We start from the raw sequence: 18,552 nt of genomic DNA, 5'->3' as shown, positions 1-18,552 counted from the left end.
GGTGGTGGCTGTAAGGACCTGAGGAGTGTGCATGTGGAAAAGTGGGTCTGTAGGTGCATGGGCTGGGTGGGGTTTGGGTTGTAAAAGCTCCTATAGAATCAAAGGTGTGGGCTGGAAGGGCAGGGACACTTGCACCAGGCCAGGTGGCTCTAGGTCTTATCCAAAACCTGGCCTTGAACACTTCCACAGCTGGGGCATCCAAATCCTCCCCAGGCAGCCTATTCCAGTGCCTCACCACTCTCACAGTTGAGAATTTCTCCTAATATCTAACTAAATTTCCCCTCTCCTTATTTGTACCAACTCCTCCTTGTCGTATCAGCACAGTTCCTGACAAAGTCTCCCTCCCCCTGCAGCATCCCTGCTGGGCTCCCTTCAGCAAGTGGAAGGATCTGGAAGCTGAGGTGTGTGGGCAGAGGAGATGGAGACAGCTTTCCAAACAGCAAGATGGAAACCTTAGATTCCCTTGTGGGGCAGGGCAAGATGTGTCCTAAAAGGGCTGTAGGGAGAGCCCCAGTAGAAACAGGGAAGGGATGTCCATAAGGACTAGGGAAAACCCTACAGAAGGAACATTAGTTCTGGCCACAGAGCTGAGGGACAGTACCCTACAAGGGGACATAGCGTGTGCAAGGATCAGGAAAACCCCTAAAGAACAAGAGCCTGGAGCAGAACATTCCGTAAGATTTTAGCTTACAGAAACATTTCCACACTTGTAACTCATCTCTCGAGAGCTTTTATTTGAAGGACCATTAAGAACTCCGGTAACCAAAACATTAAACTACATTCCTTCCCATTTACTCATCATTCCTGAAGTATCCATTTCAGAGCTGCCCAGCTGAGGAGCCATCCCAGGTACAGCCTGGATCGCCTGGGTTTGTCCTGCTGGGAAAGCAACTTCACACCAGCGAGGCTGAGCTGCTGTTCCAGCAATGCAAGGGACAGTGCTCCAGCAGTGGTCCGGTGCCAGGCACTGGGATGATCTTCTCAGAGGTCCAGCACAACGTTCCGAGCTTCTGAACAGCTCACTTCTCAGAAGGAGGACCATCATTAGGAACAAAGAATGATACCACGCGCCTGAGCAGCTGAGTAAGAGGAGGCGGAACCTCTTTGTATGTTATTTCTGTTGTCACTGTCAATCCAAAAGGATATTCCCTAGTGTGTACTTCCTTGCGGACCCCTTGGTTTGCCTCAGGATCATTTTCATTCTCTAAGGAGTAGAAAGAATGGTAAGTGGAGGGGGGGGGGGGGGGGAAAAAAAAAAAAAAAAAAAAAACAATAAAAATCTTTTATCCCTTTATCATGACAGCCACATGGACATTCAGTATTCTTTTTGCTTTTCCTTCCATTCTGAGGATCAGATAGAAAAGATCTGTTAACCACAGCCAGAAAATCTGATTTAATGAGGTAAATCAGATACCTGCACTGGTATGGGACAATTAGCAGTACTACAGTAGCAGTAACAACAGGTTTCCCAAGCTATCCACATCAAAGCTAGCCCAAGCAGCCCAGTGCAAAAATCCATTAATTCCATTATCTGACCACCCTCTCAGTAAAGAAATGCTTCCTCATGTCCAGCCCAACCCTCCCGCAGCACAGCTTCGAGCCATTCCCACAGCGCAAATAAAAGGAGCAGCTTGGGAAGAGCCTAGTGACTTGAGACAGAGCACGACCTTCTCCCATCAACACGGGATTTATCTCCCTTCAGGAGGGGCTGCCGGGCCGGGCCGGGCCGACACCCGGCTCACTCAGCCCGAGCGGAGCCCGCGCTCCGGCAGCCGCACAGCCCGAAGTGCCCCGAGGGGCGGGCGGGCAACACCCCGCGTTACCCTCCCCCGGCCGGGAAGCGGCGGGACCGGGACTGGGGGATCCCGACGCCTGCCCCGGGCAGCGAGGAGAAACCAGGACGCTCCCGCGGCCGAGCTCTCCCTCACGCAAGCCCCGCCCCCCGGGCAGGCCCCGCCCCGGACACGACGCGCGCAGAGCGGGCTGTCCCTCAGCGAAACCTCCCCACCCCCCGGCGGTGACCGCAGGCCCCGGTACCGGTACCGGTGCCGGTGCTGGCTTTCTCCAGGCGGCTGTAGTAGATGAGGCCGCCCAGCGTGGTCCAGGCGCCCAGCGAGTAGAGCAGCGCGGCCCTGGCGTTCCACACGGCGGCGCGCGCCGGCTTCATGGCTGCCCGCGCGGACGCGTGGGAGGCCCCGCCCCCTAAAGGGGCACGCGCGGGGGGGCGGGGCACGCGCGCAGGGGGCGGGGCAAAAGGAGCCAAGAGCCGCCCGTGGCACCAACAGCCGGATCCGGGAATAACACTAAGAAGCAGTGCTCCTACCCGGTTTTATTTTTCATTACTACAGTCCCCTGCTTGCTGGGAGACCTCTCAAGAATATTAAAAGTTAAGCTAAAGGCTGTCGAAATCTCTGTTGGCTAAAACACCTTTCAACTCTAATTAGGATGTGTGGAAAATGCAGAGTGAAGAGAATACAGACAAACAGCAATACAAATAAATTAGAAGGGAGAAGTAAAAAACTCTCCCTGAATGTTTATTTCGTGTAACAGTTAAAATCCCTAGTTTAAAAGAGAGGAAAGGAAATGTAAATAAATTGGTCCACTTCTGTCATCAATACGATGATCCATGTAAATCCATGTAAATCGTCTGCTGCTCCCGCTGCTCAGTCGCTGCTCAGTCGGATCAGTCACGATGCACTTGAAACTGCCAGCTTTTTAAGGTGGTCCATGAATACCTGGAGACTCACATCATCTGTCAGGATTGGAGCTCCAGATTCCTGCAGAAGAAACAATGAGCCTAAAATACTGTTGCTAACACAGGAGAAGAACTGAAAGCAAATCAAATGTCAGCATTCTGACCTAATTAAAACCCGCTAAAACCTTTTTCTCCTGCAAAAGCCAGATGCTACTATTTGGCAACAGCACTGACATTATCCTCTCATACAATCTGAACTGCTGCAGGGAAGTCTCTTCTTCCTAAAGCACTGGGAATTTTGCTGCCCAAAGCTCTACACAAACAAGGTAAGCAAAGAGGATAAAGTCTAGTATTCTCAGCTAAATTAGATGTGTATGTATCCATATGCTAGTTGCTTTTTCCAGCATCATGAAAAGCATGACTTGATCCAGGCTTGAAAAACTCCATTCTGATCATCCAGTGCTGCCCACCAGTGCTTCCATGATAATGAACCAAAGACAAATGTAGCACTGTTTGTGGCCACTTGGTGAGACAGGATGGCCACTGCACACACAAACGTGTCCATGTGTATTTTACAGCACTCCCAAAGATGAGCAGCTCCTCCGTTGCTTACCTGGCCCCAGGCATAGAGGTTATTGTGGGTCTGAGAAGGATTCACTTTAGACAGGAGGAACCGGGCCTGTAAAGACAAAAAGAGGAGGAGTCTGGTAAAATGAGAGACCTGTCTGCTCCCTCAGGCTTCATCTCACCTTAGATGCATGGCCAGCAATGTTCCTCTGCTTTTGCAAGGTACTAAGTTAACTTAAGCAGGTTTCAAGTCCAGAAATCCCTGCTCCACAGACAGTTTGTCTCCCAGGGGCACTGAGTATCCTGCTGCAGCAGGCTGTGCTCGCCTGGCAGGGTGATTCCATGGGACAGGAATCCATGGCACAGGAAACACCAGCACTGTTCTTCTCCCCATGCCACATCTGCTCTTCCAAAAGGGGCTCAGTGCCAGACCAGTGCAACAGGGTCACAGCAAAAATCAACCCCAAATCTTTAGTTTGGAGCATCATTTCCTGCCTCTTCACTGCTACAAACAAGTACAGCAATTCCAGGAAGAGCGAAAGTAACAACAATTTTATATCCTCATTCAGTGGTTGAGAATGAAGATACAGATGGTCAGTCATTCAGCATTACTCTCCTAGCAAGGTAACTATAGACACATAGCCAAATAATTTATTTCCCACCTTTTTACTAGGGAATAAAAACATATTTAAGTTGGCTTTTCCATTTTTTTCCACCCTCAGATTTCATAAGCATATCCAGCAAGTGATCAGCCTATTAGCAGACAGAGTTGTTGTAAAAGTTGATAAGAAAATATGCAAGCTCTGTACTTTGAAGAGCTAAACTGTGTTTGACTACCAGAACCATCCTTTCAGAAAAGCAGAACGAGCCATTTGCTCTAGGCAACAAGAGAATGAGTTCCTCCAGAAACTTCCTTACCTGACTGCCCCCGTGCTCAGTGTGGATGTAACGTGGCATTGGGAATCTGGTCTGCAGGATTTCCTGGGCATCATCCAGTGGGGCTTGCAGGAGGTGCTTAAAGTTTTCATATTCAGGCATGTCTTGGTATCCAGCTTTCTGCCACTGGGCAATAGTCTATTGATGGGACAGGGAGGAAATGAAAATGGAGCAGGGATGTCTACAAGCCTCCCCTTTTTACCCTGCATGTCTCAAGGCAGCAGAATGCTGCATGTGCTTCTGCTTAGGGGCAAACACACACCTTCACTGCTGTGCCTACAACATTACTTTCTGTCCCCAAATTTAAGTACAGGCACCCAACACAAAAGCTGTCAGCAATTTGTGCAGTGCCAGAGCAGTTTGTTGAAAACCTTCAATATGCTTCAGCCTGTGCCAACACAGAAATGAAGCATTTATAAATCACTGACATTTTGAATCTGACTTGGCCTTACAGTACTTTCAAGGTATCCATTGCATGCACCATATGTCTGCAGCAATTCCTCTATAAGCACACAGGTCAGACACTCAGCTCTTGTCTGGTTTTTAGCTAGTTACTAAATGTCCTGATCTGCAACAGAGGATAGAAACTCCTTAAGGTAACCCCACAAGATTTTTAGAAAGTATCTAAGCACTTCCCTCAGTCACGAGGAATATAGCATCAGCTTCCAAAACCATTTAAAAGCAAAAACTGGAAAACTGCCTAACTGATTTCTTGAAGAGCGACAGCACTTAAGTATTAAAACCCTGCAAGCAAAATTCTGTCACTCCTCTGAAAATACTTGCAACTCTGTCAAAATATGTATCCCTCTTGTTAACTCTGCCCTGCTTAATTTCCAGGTTCTCTGGCCTTTTCCAATCATGGTAAGGGACCACCTTCATGGCCAAGCTACCACAACAGCTGGCACTCAGTGCAGAACATATCCTTAGTGGTTCCAGTAGTATTTTTACTCTGACAGTGGTGGGGAATTGTATTCCAACAAGCAGCATGTACATGGCATGGTCATTATGCTGTGTGGGCTTTGCAAGAAGTTAATTTGTTCATATTTCATGCTAGCAGCAAAGCTGTCTGCATGCATGGCAGGAGGGAAGGGGCACAAACGGAGAAAGAGAATGTGTTTCACCATACCTCACCAAGGTAGATAACTATCTGGAAGAAAGTATCCATCAGGAGGATTCTGTCAGGAAGAATACTGCTGCTGTCCAAAAGCACTGGCTGGGGAAAATAAAGAACAAAGTCAGGCACCCCTATGCCCTCAGATCTCAGGATGCCAGAGAGCAACTTCTATGCCCATCCAAGTGTAATTTGATACAATCTTGAACAAAAGTATCTTGTCCTTTAATAATTTTCTTTTAAATCTACAAGGGCCTTTTGGCTGAAATAGTGTTATTTCAACTGAATATTCATTATTTTGAGTTGATTGACCTCTTCCTAGAAAACAGACTCACCTCAGGAGGCCCATGGAAAGAATAAGCATAAAGGATGGGCTGGATCATAATGAGGGACTGGGTCAGATCCTGCCTGGCAAAGTGGTGCCGGTAATAGGAAGACTCATCTGGGCTGTTGTTGAAGACCTGCAGGAATGGGGAGCGGCGCAGGTGGAAGATGAACTGCACCAGAAAGAGGAGTGAGACAAGAAATGTCAGCCGAAGTTGCCAAGACATCTGGACCCAGTTCCAATATTTTTGAACAGCAAATTCTTTGGGAAAAGTCTGCCCCTTAATAACTCCCCAGATTCCTTCTCTTATTGGTCTCTTGCAGTGCTGAACTACAGGACCCGTCCATTACATTAAAAAAGCACCTGTTCCTCCCCTTCTGAATCTGACAAATAGTGCAAGATATTTTATCATCATTCCCACTCACACCTGCACACTTTTCCCATGGCTGTGGGAAGTGACATTCTTACCTGAGGATACAAAGAAAATGATTCTGACAGCCTAAAGGAGTTGGGATCATCTTTGTTGTATTGTCCAAATTTCTGACACTGTTGGAAGCAAAATGGGTACTTTAGTTATCTCTCTTTTTTCTATTTTTTTTCTTTTCTTTTTTTTTAATAGAATTTACATCTCTTTTTCTACAGGGTGTTCTTCTGATAATTTTTAAACAATCAAGGCATGAACCTGACAAGAACAAACACTACAGCATTTACAGGCTAATTTTCTTTAAGTCAGTGGTTTCTCTGTCCTTCTGGAATGAGAATGAAGATTTAATCTATTTTGATATTTATATATATATTCATAAAGTCTAGATTTGAAATTATCAAAAAATGAAAGAAATGGTGCCTCTACAGCACTATCCTTTTTTTTCCCATTAATTCAGGGCTATTACACCTAAACTGTTCTGTACCCTATGGAACACTTCTTGCAGAACAGCAGATCAGTATTTCACCGTTTCACTGAAACTAAGTATCAGTGGTTTTAGAAATTAAACTCTAAATGATTGCACAGTCACTGCAGCAAACAGTTTGCTCCTGTTTGTGCTTGTGCTCCAATCTCTATTTGACTGGCCCTGATTTTTAGGGTCTGATGTGCCATATTGTCTTAGTACCAACCCCACATGGGTGTTTGGACAAGACCAGCACTGATTTAGACAATTTGGGCTTATGAAATTGAAAGCAAAAGACAGCAGGAGGTTGCAGAATTAATTCAGGTTACTATCCTGAACTTGCCCACATCTGAATGCTGTGTCCAGCTTTGGGCTCTACATGGATATACTGGTCTAGCAGAGACCACCAAGTTAGTCAGGGGTTGGAGCATCTTATGAAGAAAATGAAGCTGAAGAAGATAGGTTCGTTCAGCCTGGTGAAGAGTGAGATCAGGGAGTCAGTTTGCTGTCTACCTGACTGGTAACTGAGGAAATAGAAATTCTGATTGAGAGATAGAGGCAGAGAAGAGAAAAAAAAAAAAAACAAAAAAAAACCAAAAACAGTGACTGTGACCAGACACTGAACAGGCTGTCAAGAGAAGCATAAGAAATCGCACCTTTGGAGATCTTCAAAACACAACTGAACAAGACTCGGAGCAAGCTGCTCTAACTTCAGAGCTGGTCCTTGCTTTAAGCAGGAGGATTGAGCCAGTGACCACCCCACCTAACTGAACAAGACTCGGAGCAAGCTGCTCTAACTTCAGAGCTGGTCCTGCTTTAAGCACAAGGACTGAGCTAGTGACCACCCCACCTGCATTACTCTGTGTTTCCCTATCCCTTAGTCAATCCCTTTCAGCATGATGGGATGTTCACCTACCCCATCCTAAATTTGCTGATCACACTGGGTTCTGAGTTATTCCACGCTACACCTCTGTGACCATGATCCAAGCACAAACAAAGCAATCTGGAAAAAGATTGCTGTTGTCTCTTCCATTTTCACTGAAATCAAGAATGCCCCCAAGCTCAGTGTTGGTCTTACCAGCCTGATGAGCTGCCTGTCCAGCCAACGCAGAACATCAGGTCCCTCCTCAGACTCAGCCCTGTACACTCCCAGCCGTGCCATGAGCACGGCAGCTGCCTCCTGGTCAAACGCAGCCTCGATGTGCTGCAGCTGAGTCTGTGCGTCTGCCCAGCTGCAGGGTGAGCAAAGGGTTAATGCCACGTGCACCCACGTGTGCCAGTGCAGGCAGCAAAAAGCCAGGAATCCCAGCACAGATGGGAGCTGAAGTTACTGCACGGGGTACTCACTTTCTGGCTACGGTGGTGACACGAATGCGCTTCTGGGTGCTGGAGTGTTGATACTGGGTGACAAACTGCACTGCCCCTCTGCCTCCCTGAGGGATGGGTGCATTGTGCTGCAAATGAAACAAGGGCAGACTTCAAAACATGATGCCTTTTCCAGAACTCTTCCCGGCTGCAACAAGCCCCCACAGCACATAAAAGAAAGAGACACATGCAAAAAAAAATCTGAAATTATTTTCTCATCATAGAACACTTGGCTGCTTTGCAACCATCTACCTGCAACACAGGGGGTGCCATTGCATTTTCTAGACCTGTAACAACTAGTTTGATGACTAAAAAAGATATTTAAAAAAAAAAAAAAAAGCCAGGACTGACCTGATTTACCCACTTGGCTACTTTGCAACCATCTACCTGCAACACAGGGGGTGCCATTGCATTTTCTAGACCTGTAACAACTAGTTTGATGAGTAGAAAAAGATGATTAAAAAAATAAAAAGCCAGGACTGACCTGATTTACTACTTCAAAGTAAATAGCCAGAGTTGTACTGGGATCCAGACTACAGATTTTCCATTGAGATGTCCCTCCAATTCCAAGTTCCTGCACAGAATCCAAAAGAAAGCAGCCATTTTCCTCTAGCAGCAGGAAAGGCAAGCTTATGTTAAATTCTGATCAGAGGTACAAGTAATGGCAGGCCTTCTAGACTCCTTATCTTTTGAGTGTGAATGAAGTTACTGAAGGCCATACAGTTAAAAGAAAGCCTTAGGAAGCAATAATTTAGTCTAAGAAAGGCTGTAATTTCCTAAGGATGTTTCCTGGAAAACTGACATTCTGTTTCAGCTGCAGGTCTAGACAGAAACTTTGCATTGTATATTTACTTCTTTGTTAAAGATTTTTCCATGTCAGAAACTTACATTTTCAGACACACATGGCCCTTTAGCATTCAGGGATATGCATGGTCCAATGGCTCCTGCAATTTTCAGCTCCCTGGAGGTCTTGAACAAGGTAAAAAAAAAAAAAAGTTTGTTTTTTTTTATGAAGTCAGTCAAATAGCATACACAGAGTCTAAATTAGTTGCTCAGCTTTAATGAGATGGTATTTTCCCATACTATCCACTGCTACAATTAGTGAAGGTAAGAGAATCTACAGAAACACATTTTTATAATGAAGACATATTTATAGGGATTAAACAGTATGAAATGTTCCTTGTTGAGTGAGGAGAGGCTGCTTTAAATATAACAAAACCAAACCAAACAAACAAAACAATAAAACCCACACTACAACAACAAAATTACCAAGCTTCCAAATAAATATCCCTCCAGTACAGTGCTTCTCCCAAAGAAGCACTACATCTGACCTCAAACATGTAGACATTCCTACACTCCAAGTATCCCAGAGACTTAAACTGACTTTTTAATCAACAGCACTTGTATTTCCCCATTACTGCAGTCATACCCATCTCTCACCTTCACATCCAGATTTGCACCAAAAGCCATCCGGAATTCCCCATTGTAGCCTTTGCTAAATACCCTCTGGAAGGTCTGCTTGAAGAGAGAAGTGTTGAAGGAGTCTCCCATCACCATGTGTCCTCTGGGAAAGAAAAAACAAGGGAACTGAAGCAGCTGGGAACTAGAAGTACAAAGGATACATGCCTGAACCTCTGACACGTGCAAACACATGCAGTTACTGCTTTAGAGCATGCCTTTGCACAGGCAGGATTCATAACAGGGAGTGCAGATTCATGTGTGCCTTCTACAAAGCCACTCGGGTTAGTGCGTCAGTTTATCAGTTTCCTTTGTCAGTTTCCTTTCTCAACTCTGTTTCTTGCCATTGCTTCAGCTGCCTTCAAAACGTTTGTTTTTCAAGCCTGGAAAGCTCTTTGCTCAGCCTGCTTGCCCTGAGCAGGGCCGGAGCCTCCCACACCACACCAGGGGTGGCTGCACCACTGCAGCACAGGGAAGGTGCTGGGCCTCCCCTAAGTGCCATGGCAAGCCCAGGTCTGCCAGATGCAGCTCAGTAACACATCCACAGGGTCAGTCTCTCTTCTCCTTACTGAGCACTGAGGGGTTATTTACAAACACCTTGCACTTGCAATAAGTCATGCCAAGTCCTCAAAAGGCCTGGGTTAGCACACAGCTTTCCTCACAGAGACCATTTCTAGCAGTATGGGACAGAGACCTTTACCCCTTAAGACATGTCACTTAAAACTGAGCCCAGGGAAGTCAAGAATCCCTGGAGAAAGCATAAGCGAGCTGTTAAGCAGAGAAAATCTGGCCCACACAAGGAAAACTTCTACCCACCATTGAGTTTTCTAACAGCAGTGCTAATTCACATGCTGCTTTGAGACTCCAGAAATGTAGACTGGGATCAGGTGAGGCTTGCCATATAATTCCTGGCAAATTCAAACCACAGTTTAGAACAGAACGACAAAAAACCTTCTGCCTTGACAGCACACCTAATTGCTTCCTGAACTATTCTCCCCCTCCAAAAACACCCCAAAAAGCAGGTGCCAGCTGTGTGCTGCCCTGCTGTGAACATACCCAGTGAGGTTTGCACAGCACTTCATCTCCAGCAGCCCTGTCTGGTCCAGGGCACAGGCGTAGATGTCGATGCAGTGCCCGTTGGCCGCAGAGCGGTTGGCCAGAGTCTCATAGTGCTGGAACACACACCCGGGGGTTAGGAGGCTGCAATTTCTGCAATTTCTGCTGCTCCCCACCTCAGGCCAACACAAGGTACAGATGGGACAACCACCAGTGCTGTGGTAGCTAAAGAGATGTTGGCTGCAGCACACTGCTCCCTTCTAGGATGAGGGATGCATTTGGATGAGCCTCAAATACAAACAGTGCATAAATGACAAGGGATCATCTAGTCTGTGATGACTTGCTGGGAACCCAAAGACAGTTAAGAGAACAGGTGTCATCCTGCTTTCTCTAAGCTGACAGGCACATTTCATATCTGACATTTTTTCTGTTTTAATGGTTGTTTTATATGTCAAGCCAAAGGAGGCTTTCTGGAAATAACCAGTTCTTAGGAGATTTTTATCTCTCCAGAAAGAGACACAATGATGCAGATGAACAAACTCTCCACCCACCATCAGCTAAGAAACAATACTGAAATACTTTCTTCTCTGAGAAGGCACAAGACCATGATGGAGAACTAACTAGAAGGAAGCTTTTTTACTCTTCCCTTAACCATCCTCATAATTTAGCATACACAAAGACTCAGATTATTTCAAGGACAACCATGCAACCCATGTAGTGTTCTGACACAGCATTCAGTTTCAGCTTTTAAACACACACATCAAGCCCTAGTACCTACTTTGGTGGCCTTCTTCATGAACCTTGCATTATCCTTCTCTATGTCATGCCAGGAGCGGATGGGTGTTTTCAGCTCATCTCCCACCACCATGCCTGGCCCTTGTGTTGGTGGCCCGCCTGTGAACAGCATTATTCTGGCCCCTGTGTTTGGAAATGTACCCTAAAATAAAAACAGACTTATATCAGAGAGGGGGAGGAGGGGGAAAAAAAGGGAAACTGATTAAATAGCAACAATGCTTTCTTTAGAGAAGGGTCTGCACGAGCTCCTGCAGTGTCAATGGGGACCTGTCCCTCCCTGCCAGAAGCCACCTCGATAAATAGTGATGCACTTCCTGACAGTCACAGCACTCAGATAAAGTTTAAACTCAAATCGTATCAAGCTTCATGTCTACAAAACAGGAAGCAGGCAGTTTCTGTTCTCTTTACTTATATCTTAGATAATACTCAGGTAAATCCAGTGCATAGTATCACCTCTTGTGTGGCAACACACACAAGAATTAGAGACCTTTAAACACCTGCAAATTTAAATTCCATTTAGATGAAGCCTTCCAGCCCATCTACATCAGCCAGTGCTAGCACAGCTCAAATGTCAGTAGAGACAAATTGCCCCTCTGCACCCCACTGTAACCCAGCTGCACTCATCTCAGCAAGTATGGCCATGTGCTTACTTTGGCCTGCTCATCTCAAACCACAGCATTAGAAGTACCTCCAATAAGCCAACTGCAATGGAAAGAGCCACTCCAGTAGATCGCAAGGGTCTCTTTCCCTGGGTCACTGGCCATGGGTCCCTCTGCAGCTCTCCAAGCAGATCTGTTAAATTCATGTCAATCTTATGCACAGGCTGTAGGAACCTGCAAAAATTCAAAATAGTGTTTTCCTGCTTCTAAGTTTGGAGAAAAAAAAATCTGCCTCTTTGTTCCTGGCACACATAAATTGTACTGAGACAATAATCAGAATCAAAAGAAGTAAAGAGACATGCAGTAGGTTGTCTTCTTACATGCAAACTTTCCAAGATAACGAGCCTGTGCAAAATAAAAAATTTGATCAAAGCAAGACATCAGGAACTGACAAGAAGTCAAAGTCACATAAAGAAGAGGAAAGAAGTTAAAGGTGAGTTTGCTGAAAGGCATGAGAGCTACCACTGAAAAAGAGAAGCTGAGAAAGAGAAAACTGTGTTCAATGGAGGTAAATAACTGTGATAAGACAATACCATTTAAATCTCCTTTCCCCTCCCTGGGAAACCCAGGGTTAGAAGCATGGCCTACGGTTATAAAGGGGCATAAAACATCTGCCCTGCTGTGTGCTGTGCTGGTGAAGCTTACCTGCTGGAAATAACAGGCTGCTCTGGAGTTTGAAGAGGTCTTCCCTGTTGCACGGGGACAGCTGGCCTCGAAAGCCCAAGCATATCCTAAGAACAGTAAAGAGGAGGCAGAGATGTACTATTCAAACACTAATAATATTATGTGTATTATTTAATATACCGTGAGGCCTGCAATACTGCAGCATTAAATATACTTAGATCTGTAAAATTATTCACCTTTGCACTGCCATTAGGAATGGATCATGGGTCCATTATGTGAGATATAAAAACTCAATCCTGAACAAGCTTCCAAGACATTTACAAAAGCAAAAAGACAGGACAGATACTGAGAGAGCAACAGGCTCACAGTTGAGAGTACCAAGCCCTCCTTTCTCCCAGAGAGCCCTGTGCTCAGAGCCCAACAGGGCTGAGAGGTACAAGCCCCTGGCCCGAGGGATGGCAGAGCACACCTGGATTTGCTTGGCTGTCAGATCCTTGGTGCCCCGGAAGACGTAGCTCTTGGAAATCCCTTCACAGCTCAGCTCGTGAACCTGGACCATGCGGCCAAAAGTGATGAGCCCCACCAGGGCATCGGGAGGCAGCAGGCTCAGGGACATCTGCAGGGACTCCTTCAGGGCCTGCAAATCCTCCTCTTCCAAGCACGTGTCCACAACATACAGGAAGATCAACGGCGTCTGCGGACCTCGCTGACGCGGGAAGAAATGACATTTTATAAAGCCTCCAGCCAAGGAATAAAATGAGTCCCTTCTTAAGCACCTTGCAGACATGATATTTATTTGCATTATCCTAAGAAAATTTTACACATATATCATTTATCACAAACAATTCTGGGAGCTTCAAACTTGCCTGTGGTTCATTTACCTGCACTATGTATTCAATTGTTGAAAACTGAGGCATAAGCTCTGCTGGCTGATTGACTTCAGAAATGCCAGCGTATGCTGGGGGGAACTGAAAAAGAGAACAAAAAATTAGGACAAGGAAGTTGCAGGACAAAAATTTAGGGCTCTCTACTGCAGCACAGAGCCTGCCCTGCAGATTATTCAGGTTATTCAACTTTTTATTTACTGCCACTGCACCAACCTGATTAATTCATTACAAGAAACCCACAGTGCTTTTCCTAAGCACAGACAAGTGGCCAGCAGGATGGACAGCTGCTCAGTCCAGTGTAAATAAAAAGTAAGGCTACAGCAGCAACAATGTAGTAGTTGAAATTCTTTTAGCCATAGTTTCTGATGGCAAAAGTCTACTCAAATCTAATAAATTCCATAATCTGCAGGAATAGTAAATATCAGATGCAAAAACAGACTGGGACACATGGAATAAAATAGCATTTTTATCTCCTTATATGCTCTACATGCCAGTAAAATCACTAACAATATGTCAGATAAAGCAGACTGTACTCTAGCCTGGGCTCAGCAAGAGAAGAGAGCCAAGGGAAGGGATCTAGAGAAGCAGAATTTATGTTTAATGTCCAGGGAAGGCCATCAATTAAGTGTTCACTGAAAAGATGGAAGTGCTTTTTCCAACTTACCTGGTTTCTCTGAAAACAGAAGTTACAAGCCCAAAGCTTGGCCCGAAAGTCAACTTGGCTGCAAGGGAAATATGAGGCATTGGTGTGACTTCAGGAACAATTTTACAGCAAAGCTTCACAATTAATTGATTAATCCATGCTGGTTCACAGCACTGAGGAAGAAAAAGACACTCCAGCTTGAACAGCAAGTATTTTAGGGACTCAGACTCTGGTTCTATACCAGGAAGTTCATTAGCTAATCCAGCCCTGCCATTTCCAGGCCTGTCAGCATGAGGGACCACTGACAGCTCTCTGAAGCTCAGCCCTTGGCAGACACAGACTTGGGTCTAATAACTCTCACTACACTTAGGCTCATCTCATTGTCTTACTGTTTGTGCAGCTGTAGCACACAAGTGCTCCAGTCTCAGAGCAGCAGGAGCCATCCACCCAGATCTTGTGCAAACACAGAACAAACAGGCTGTTCCCTGCCCCACAGAGTTTACTCTCCTGAGCCCAGTACAACATCCTGCTAGTGCAGGATGCCTCGCCATGTTCTCATTCCATGGCTTTGATCTCATTTCACTTCCTCTTATTGGCATTCCCTGCTTTTTCTCAGCCCAACACCACAGTCCGAGTATGCATGATCATCACATGATTTTGGGACCGAGATATTCCTCTAAAATTACTTCATTATGCTCATACTGGAACTGACCTACAAGCAGCAGGATGTGTGGGAAGCAGGAAAACAAGTGAACACCAGAGTCCAGAGCACAATATCAGTATAATGGGCATCTTTGTCTATTACGAGTTTCCTCATTCACCATGAAATTCTCTGGGATGCTGAGAGGACTCTCTGCCGTAACAACCTCCCCAAAGATCCTCCTGTGCCCTCTGCTCTTGCCAGCTCTAGCAACAGGCATGTTGATGTATGGATTTTAACAAGCCCACCACATCTAAATGAAAGGCATAGGGCAGAGAATAAGGAAGCAGTGAAATTCAGATGACAACTAGGTACTATCCAGCCCTTTCCAACATCCCCAGCCGAGCAATTCCTACCAGAGCGGGTTGAGCACAGCTTTGCAGGTCGGCCTGCTGCAAAGCACCGGCTCATACTGCACGGGGGGCAGGTCCAGACGCTCCTTCAGCGGGGTCAGGAGACAGGCCAGGGGCACAACCATCCTGGTGGCCTCCAGCCTGCTGGAGGGCCACACGTTCCAGCTGAAGCGCACCCCGTCACGCTCCTCGTTCTGCTGGATGAACTCCAGGTACGTCGCCATGGCCCCGCAGAAGCTCCTGAAGGACAGAAGAAGGCACCTTCGGGCAGCAGCCACTTGTGTGGGCAACAGACCTGCAAAGGAGCTCAGCAGATCAACTGCAGGTGGGGGCACAAGACGCTGCAGCACAAAGCCAACACAGTGCAATGAATTAATCCCATTATCAAACAAACCACGTGACTCCATTAATCTCTTCTGTCCAGTGCTCTCATCAACATTACAGCCAATTAAACCACCACCAAATCCAACAAAGAAACAAGGAAAGCCAACACTCAAAGTCAGAATGCAAGAGGTTGGGGTTTTTTTTCTTATGATTCACATTTAACATCTCAAAATCCGATCAGTCTCATGCTGGCCTCAAGGCAATCCTGCCTGACTGGGTCAGTAAGGGAAGACAGGCCAGATTTGCAACACGTCCTGGAGCCTTCAGCTGAAACGTTGCAGGGAGAAAAGGAGGCCAAGTCTGACACCAAAACAATCCCAAATGTCACCAGGATGTCAGCCTGACCTGCTTACAAAGGGAAAGGAGTACATTACGAAATATCAAAAAAGGTCTTTTGGACGCCCACTCTGCATGGCATCATTGTCCCACTGCCAGTAAGGAAGGAACTGAGAGGCCAGAAGACTTCAGAAAACATCAAGGAGGAATATCCCCAACACAACAGAGAAATCATTCTCTGTGTTCGCTCACTAAACTCTCCAAAATAAGACATAAAAAAGAGCCTCCAGGCCATCACTACTTTTGATTTCTCTGAGACAGGCAAGAACAAGCTTACAAAAAAAAACTTACTTGTCAAACCCAGACCACAAACACCACACAGCACTAGCAGCAACTCACAGAGCCATAAGCAGCAGCTCACAACCTGCTTCTGACAAGGAAACTCAGAGGTTCACCTACAGCTGCAGATGCTCCAGGATTACCTTACTCCCGGTCCTCAATGCAGGTGGGATATTCAGGAGGGCCACAGACATGAAAAATCAGAAGCAACACCCCCCCTCAGATGAGGGGAAGTTTTGGTGTAACATTTTCCTACAGAACTCCAAATTCACTGACATTTTCCTCTTCCTTGCTATTAAGCATGTAAATCAAGCATAAGGGGAGAATTGCCCCATGTTTCCACCTCCCTCACCGGATGGACAAACAGAAGGGTTCACAACACATCCTCACCACAAACAGGTCTGTCAAAAGTCAGAGCTTCTCAGATGAGGGGAAGTTTTGGTGTTTCCACCTCCACCCCATGTTTCCACCTCCCTCACTGGATGGACAAAGGGTTCACAACACATCCCCACCACAAACAGGTCTGTCAATGTGAAAGTCAGAGCTGAGTCTGCCTGTAAAAGATCCCGCACACCAGAACAGCAACACAAACATCTGACATCTCAGGTATGCAGCACAGCCACAGGGCAAATTTATTCCATGTTTTCCCAGCTGTAGCCCAGCATCACTTCCCTGCCCCAGGCAGAGCCCTGACTTTGGGGTCAGGACAGCGGCAGGACAGGTGTAATCCTCCAGCTGCTGCGCTTGGCATGGCTCTAGGGGACAGCACAGATCCCCCGTGCCGCCACAGGCGCCACCTCCGCCCCCCAGAGCACTGATCCCCGGTACGGCCACAGGGCAAAGCGCCGCTGACCCTCCACAGGGGACACGCCCGACCCCAGTCCTGCCCTGGCGGACACTGCCGATGCCCAGCCCGGCCGAAGCGAACAGCCGAGCCCGTGCTGCTCCGTGGGACACTGCCGACCCCCGTGAGCACCGCGCCAGGGGACAGCGCGGGCCGCGCTCAACACCCGTCCAGGGGACACCGCTGACGGCCCCCTCCGCACCCGCCCGTCACAGGGGACGGCCCCTTCGCCCTCATAGGGGCCATCAGTGACCGCCTCACACCGCATCCCCTCAGGGAACACAGACACCCCACCCCATCCCCATTTCCATCCCCATTCCCACCCCTCGGAGCCCCCCGCCGCTCCCACCTGCCCGCGCCGCTCGCTCGCGCCGCTCCCTCCCGGCACGCCCCGCGCGCCCGGCAAGGCCAGCTCAGCGGTACGTGCTGCCCGCGGCCAAGATGGCGGCGGCGGAGGCACACCCGCCCCGCGCCCGCTGAGGGTCCGCCGCCATCTTGGCTAAGGGCACGCCACACCGCCCCTCAGAAGGAGGGGAGAGGCGTGCCGCGACATAATGTGGCGGGGCGCTGGCGGCACGGAGCTCATCTTGCCTAAAGGCGGCAGGTTCCGCCTTGGAATGGCGACGGACGGGGTGTCCCTGCTAAGTGTGGGATGCGGAGTCGCGTTTCTACCCTGGCACGGCATGAGGGAAGCACCTCTGCCCTGAAGGCGCTCGGCTGCTTGAGAGCGCGCTGTCGTGTTCAGCAGGGAGGACAGAACTTCTGGGAAGGGGTTATGAGTAGCACTCCACTAATAACACCGAGACACTTTTTAAAGAAATAAACTGCGAGCCCCACACAGTTTCACCTTTGTCTCAGTTCTCGGCTCCTCTCTCGGGCCGAGAGTTCTGTCCCAGGCACGCTGGGCAAAGTCATGAGGCCATTCCATTCCAGCAGCGAGGCAGGGACAATCCATGGGATTTGCCTCCAGTTCTGTTCCCTGACCAAGCTTTACCCCCACATAGGCTCGAGGCCACAGTGGTTCACCATTCTGCCAGGAAATCCGTAGCCCAGCCTACGGGGGAGACCCTGCAGTGCCCAGACCCTGGGAGAGGAGAGGTCCAGGGATGGACACAATTTTCAGGGAGCTGAGGGTATGAGGTGGATATGAGGTGGAGGTTTGGCACATCTGACTTGCCCCAGGAACTTGTCTCTGCCTTGAAATTAGGCAAATATGTGTCCCTCTTTCATTGCTTCCATCTTGTGTTGCCTCCCAGACTCTCTTCCAAAGGCAAGGAGATAAGGCCTTTTCCTAGTGAGCCCAAGACAGGAATCCTGCCCTGCAGCTTTGTGTGCTGCCGTGCAAGTGATATTTGTCCTATCTGAATGCATGGATGCAAATCCATTCCAGAATCCTGCAGGCTTTCACACATATTCGAGGTGCATACCTCATTTCAAGTGAAATACCTCAATCTGCTTCTTGTAGTTTGGGTGGTTGCCTTACATTCCTGCAGTGGTCAGCTTACAAATATCCCCCAGGCTTCTGTGTGGGCACTGCTCCACCATTGCTTAAAGGAAATCATTGCCCTGTGATCAAGTCTACTCACCCATGTCCAGCTCTGGGGGTTGTTTGTTTTTGTTTTTGTTTTTCCTGTTTTCTTTCTTTTAA

General features: G+C 47.5%; 2 protein-coding genes across 7 annotated transcripts; both read right to left on the bottom strand.

The window, feature by feature from the left end:
* Positions 1 to 714: 714 nt before the first annotated feature.
* Positions 715 to 2,215, bottom strand: SMIM26 (small integral membrane protein 26). Of its 2 annotated transcripts, none has more exons than XM_041424124.1 (2): positions 2,038 to 2,215; positions 715 to 1,204 (listed from the first exon to the last, which is right to left on the bottom strand). In XM_041424124.1, the coding sequence occupies exons 1-2, from the start codon at positions 2,165 to 2,167 to the stop codon at positions 1,020 to 1,022; spliced, it is 315 nt and encodes a 104-aa protein (XP_041280058.1). In that variant the 5' UTR covers positions 2,168 to 2,215; the 3' UTR covers positions 715 to 1,019. The 2 variants fall into 2 exon arrangements, with proteins under 2 accessions (XP_041280058.1, XP_041280059.1); XM_041424125.1 differs by having other exon boundaries at positions 2,044 to 2,215.
* Positions 2,216 to 2,499: 284 nt separating this feature from the next.
* Positions 2,500 to 17,388, bottom strand: SEC23B (SEC23 homolog B, COPII coat complex component). 5 transcript variants are annotated; one of them, XM_041424156.1, is made up of 20 exons: positions 17,254 to 17,388; positions 15,065 to 15,356; positions 14,030 to 14,087; positions 13,360 to 13,446; positions 12,948 to 13,184; positions 12,500 to 12,585; positions 11,884 to 12,028; positions 11,179 to 11,337; positions 10,401 to 10,516; positions 9,327 to 9,450; positions 8,775 to 8,855; positions 8,371 to 8,460; positions 7,869 to 7,975; positions 7,600 to 7,753; positions 6,103 to 6,180; positions 5,645 to 5,806; positions 5,325 to 5,411; positions 4,181 to 4,336; positions 3,309 to 3,374; positions 2,500 to 2,777 (listed from the first exon to the last, which is right to left on the bottom strand). In XM_041424156.1, exons 2-20 carry the CDS (start codon positions 15,283 to 15,285, stop codon positions 2,688 to 2,690), a joined length of 2,304 nt encoding a protein of 767 aa, XP_041280090.1. In that variant the 5' UTR covers positions 15,286 to 15,356; positions 17,254 to 17,388; the 3' UTR covers positions 2,500 to 2,687. The 5 variants fall into 5 exon arrangements, with proteins under 5 accessions (XP_041280090.1, XP_041280089.1, XP_041280091.1 ...); XM_041424155.1 differs by having other exon boundaries at positions 15,065 to 15,301; XM_041424157.1 differs by lacking the exon at positions 17,254 to 17,388 and adding an exon at positions 16,204 to 16,303 and having other exon boundaries at positions 15,065 to 15,301.
* Positions 17,389 to 18,552: the final 1,164 nt, after the last annotated feature.

Source organism: Onychostruthus taczanowskii, unplaced genomic scaffold (genome assembly GCF_017590055.1).
Source record: "Onychostruthus taczanowskii isolate IOZ18803 unplaced genomic scaffold, ASM1759005v1 scaffold80, whole genome shotgun sequence".
NCBI lineage: Eukaryota > Metazoa > Chordata > Aves > Passeriformes > Passeridae > Onychostruthus > Onychostruthus taczanowskii.
This window is presented reverse-complemented; position numbering and strand designations above follow the sequence as displayed.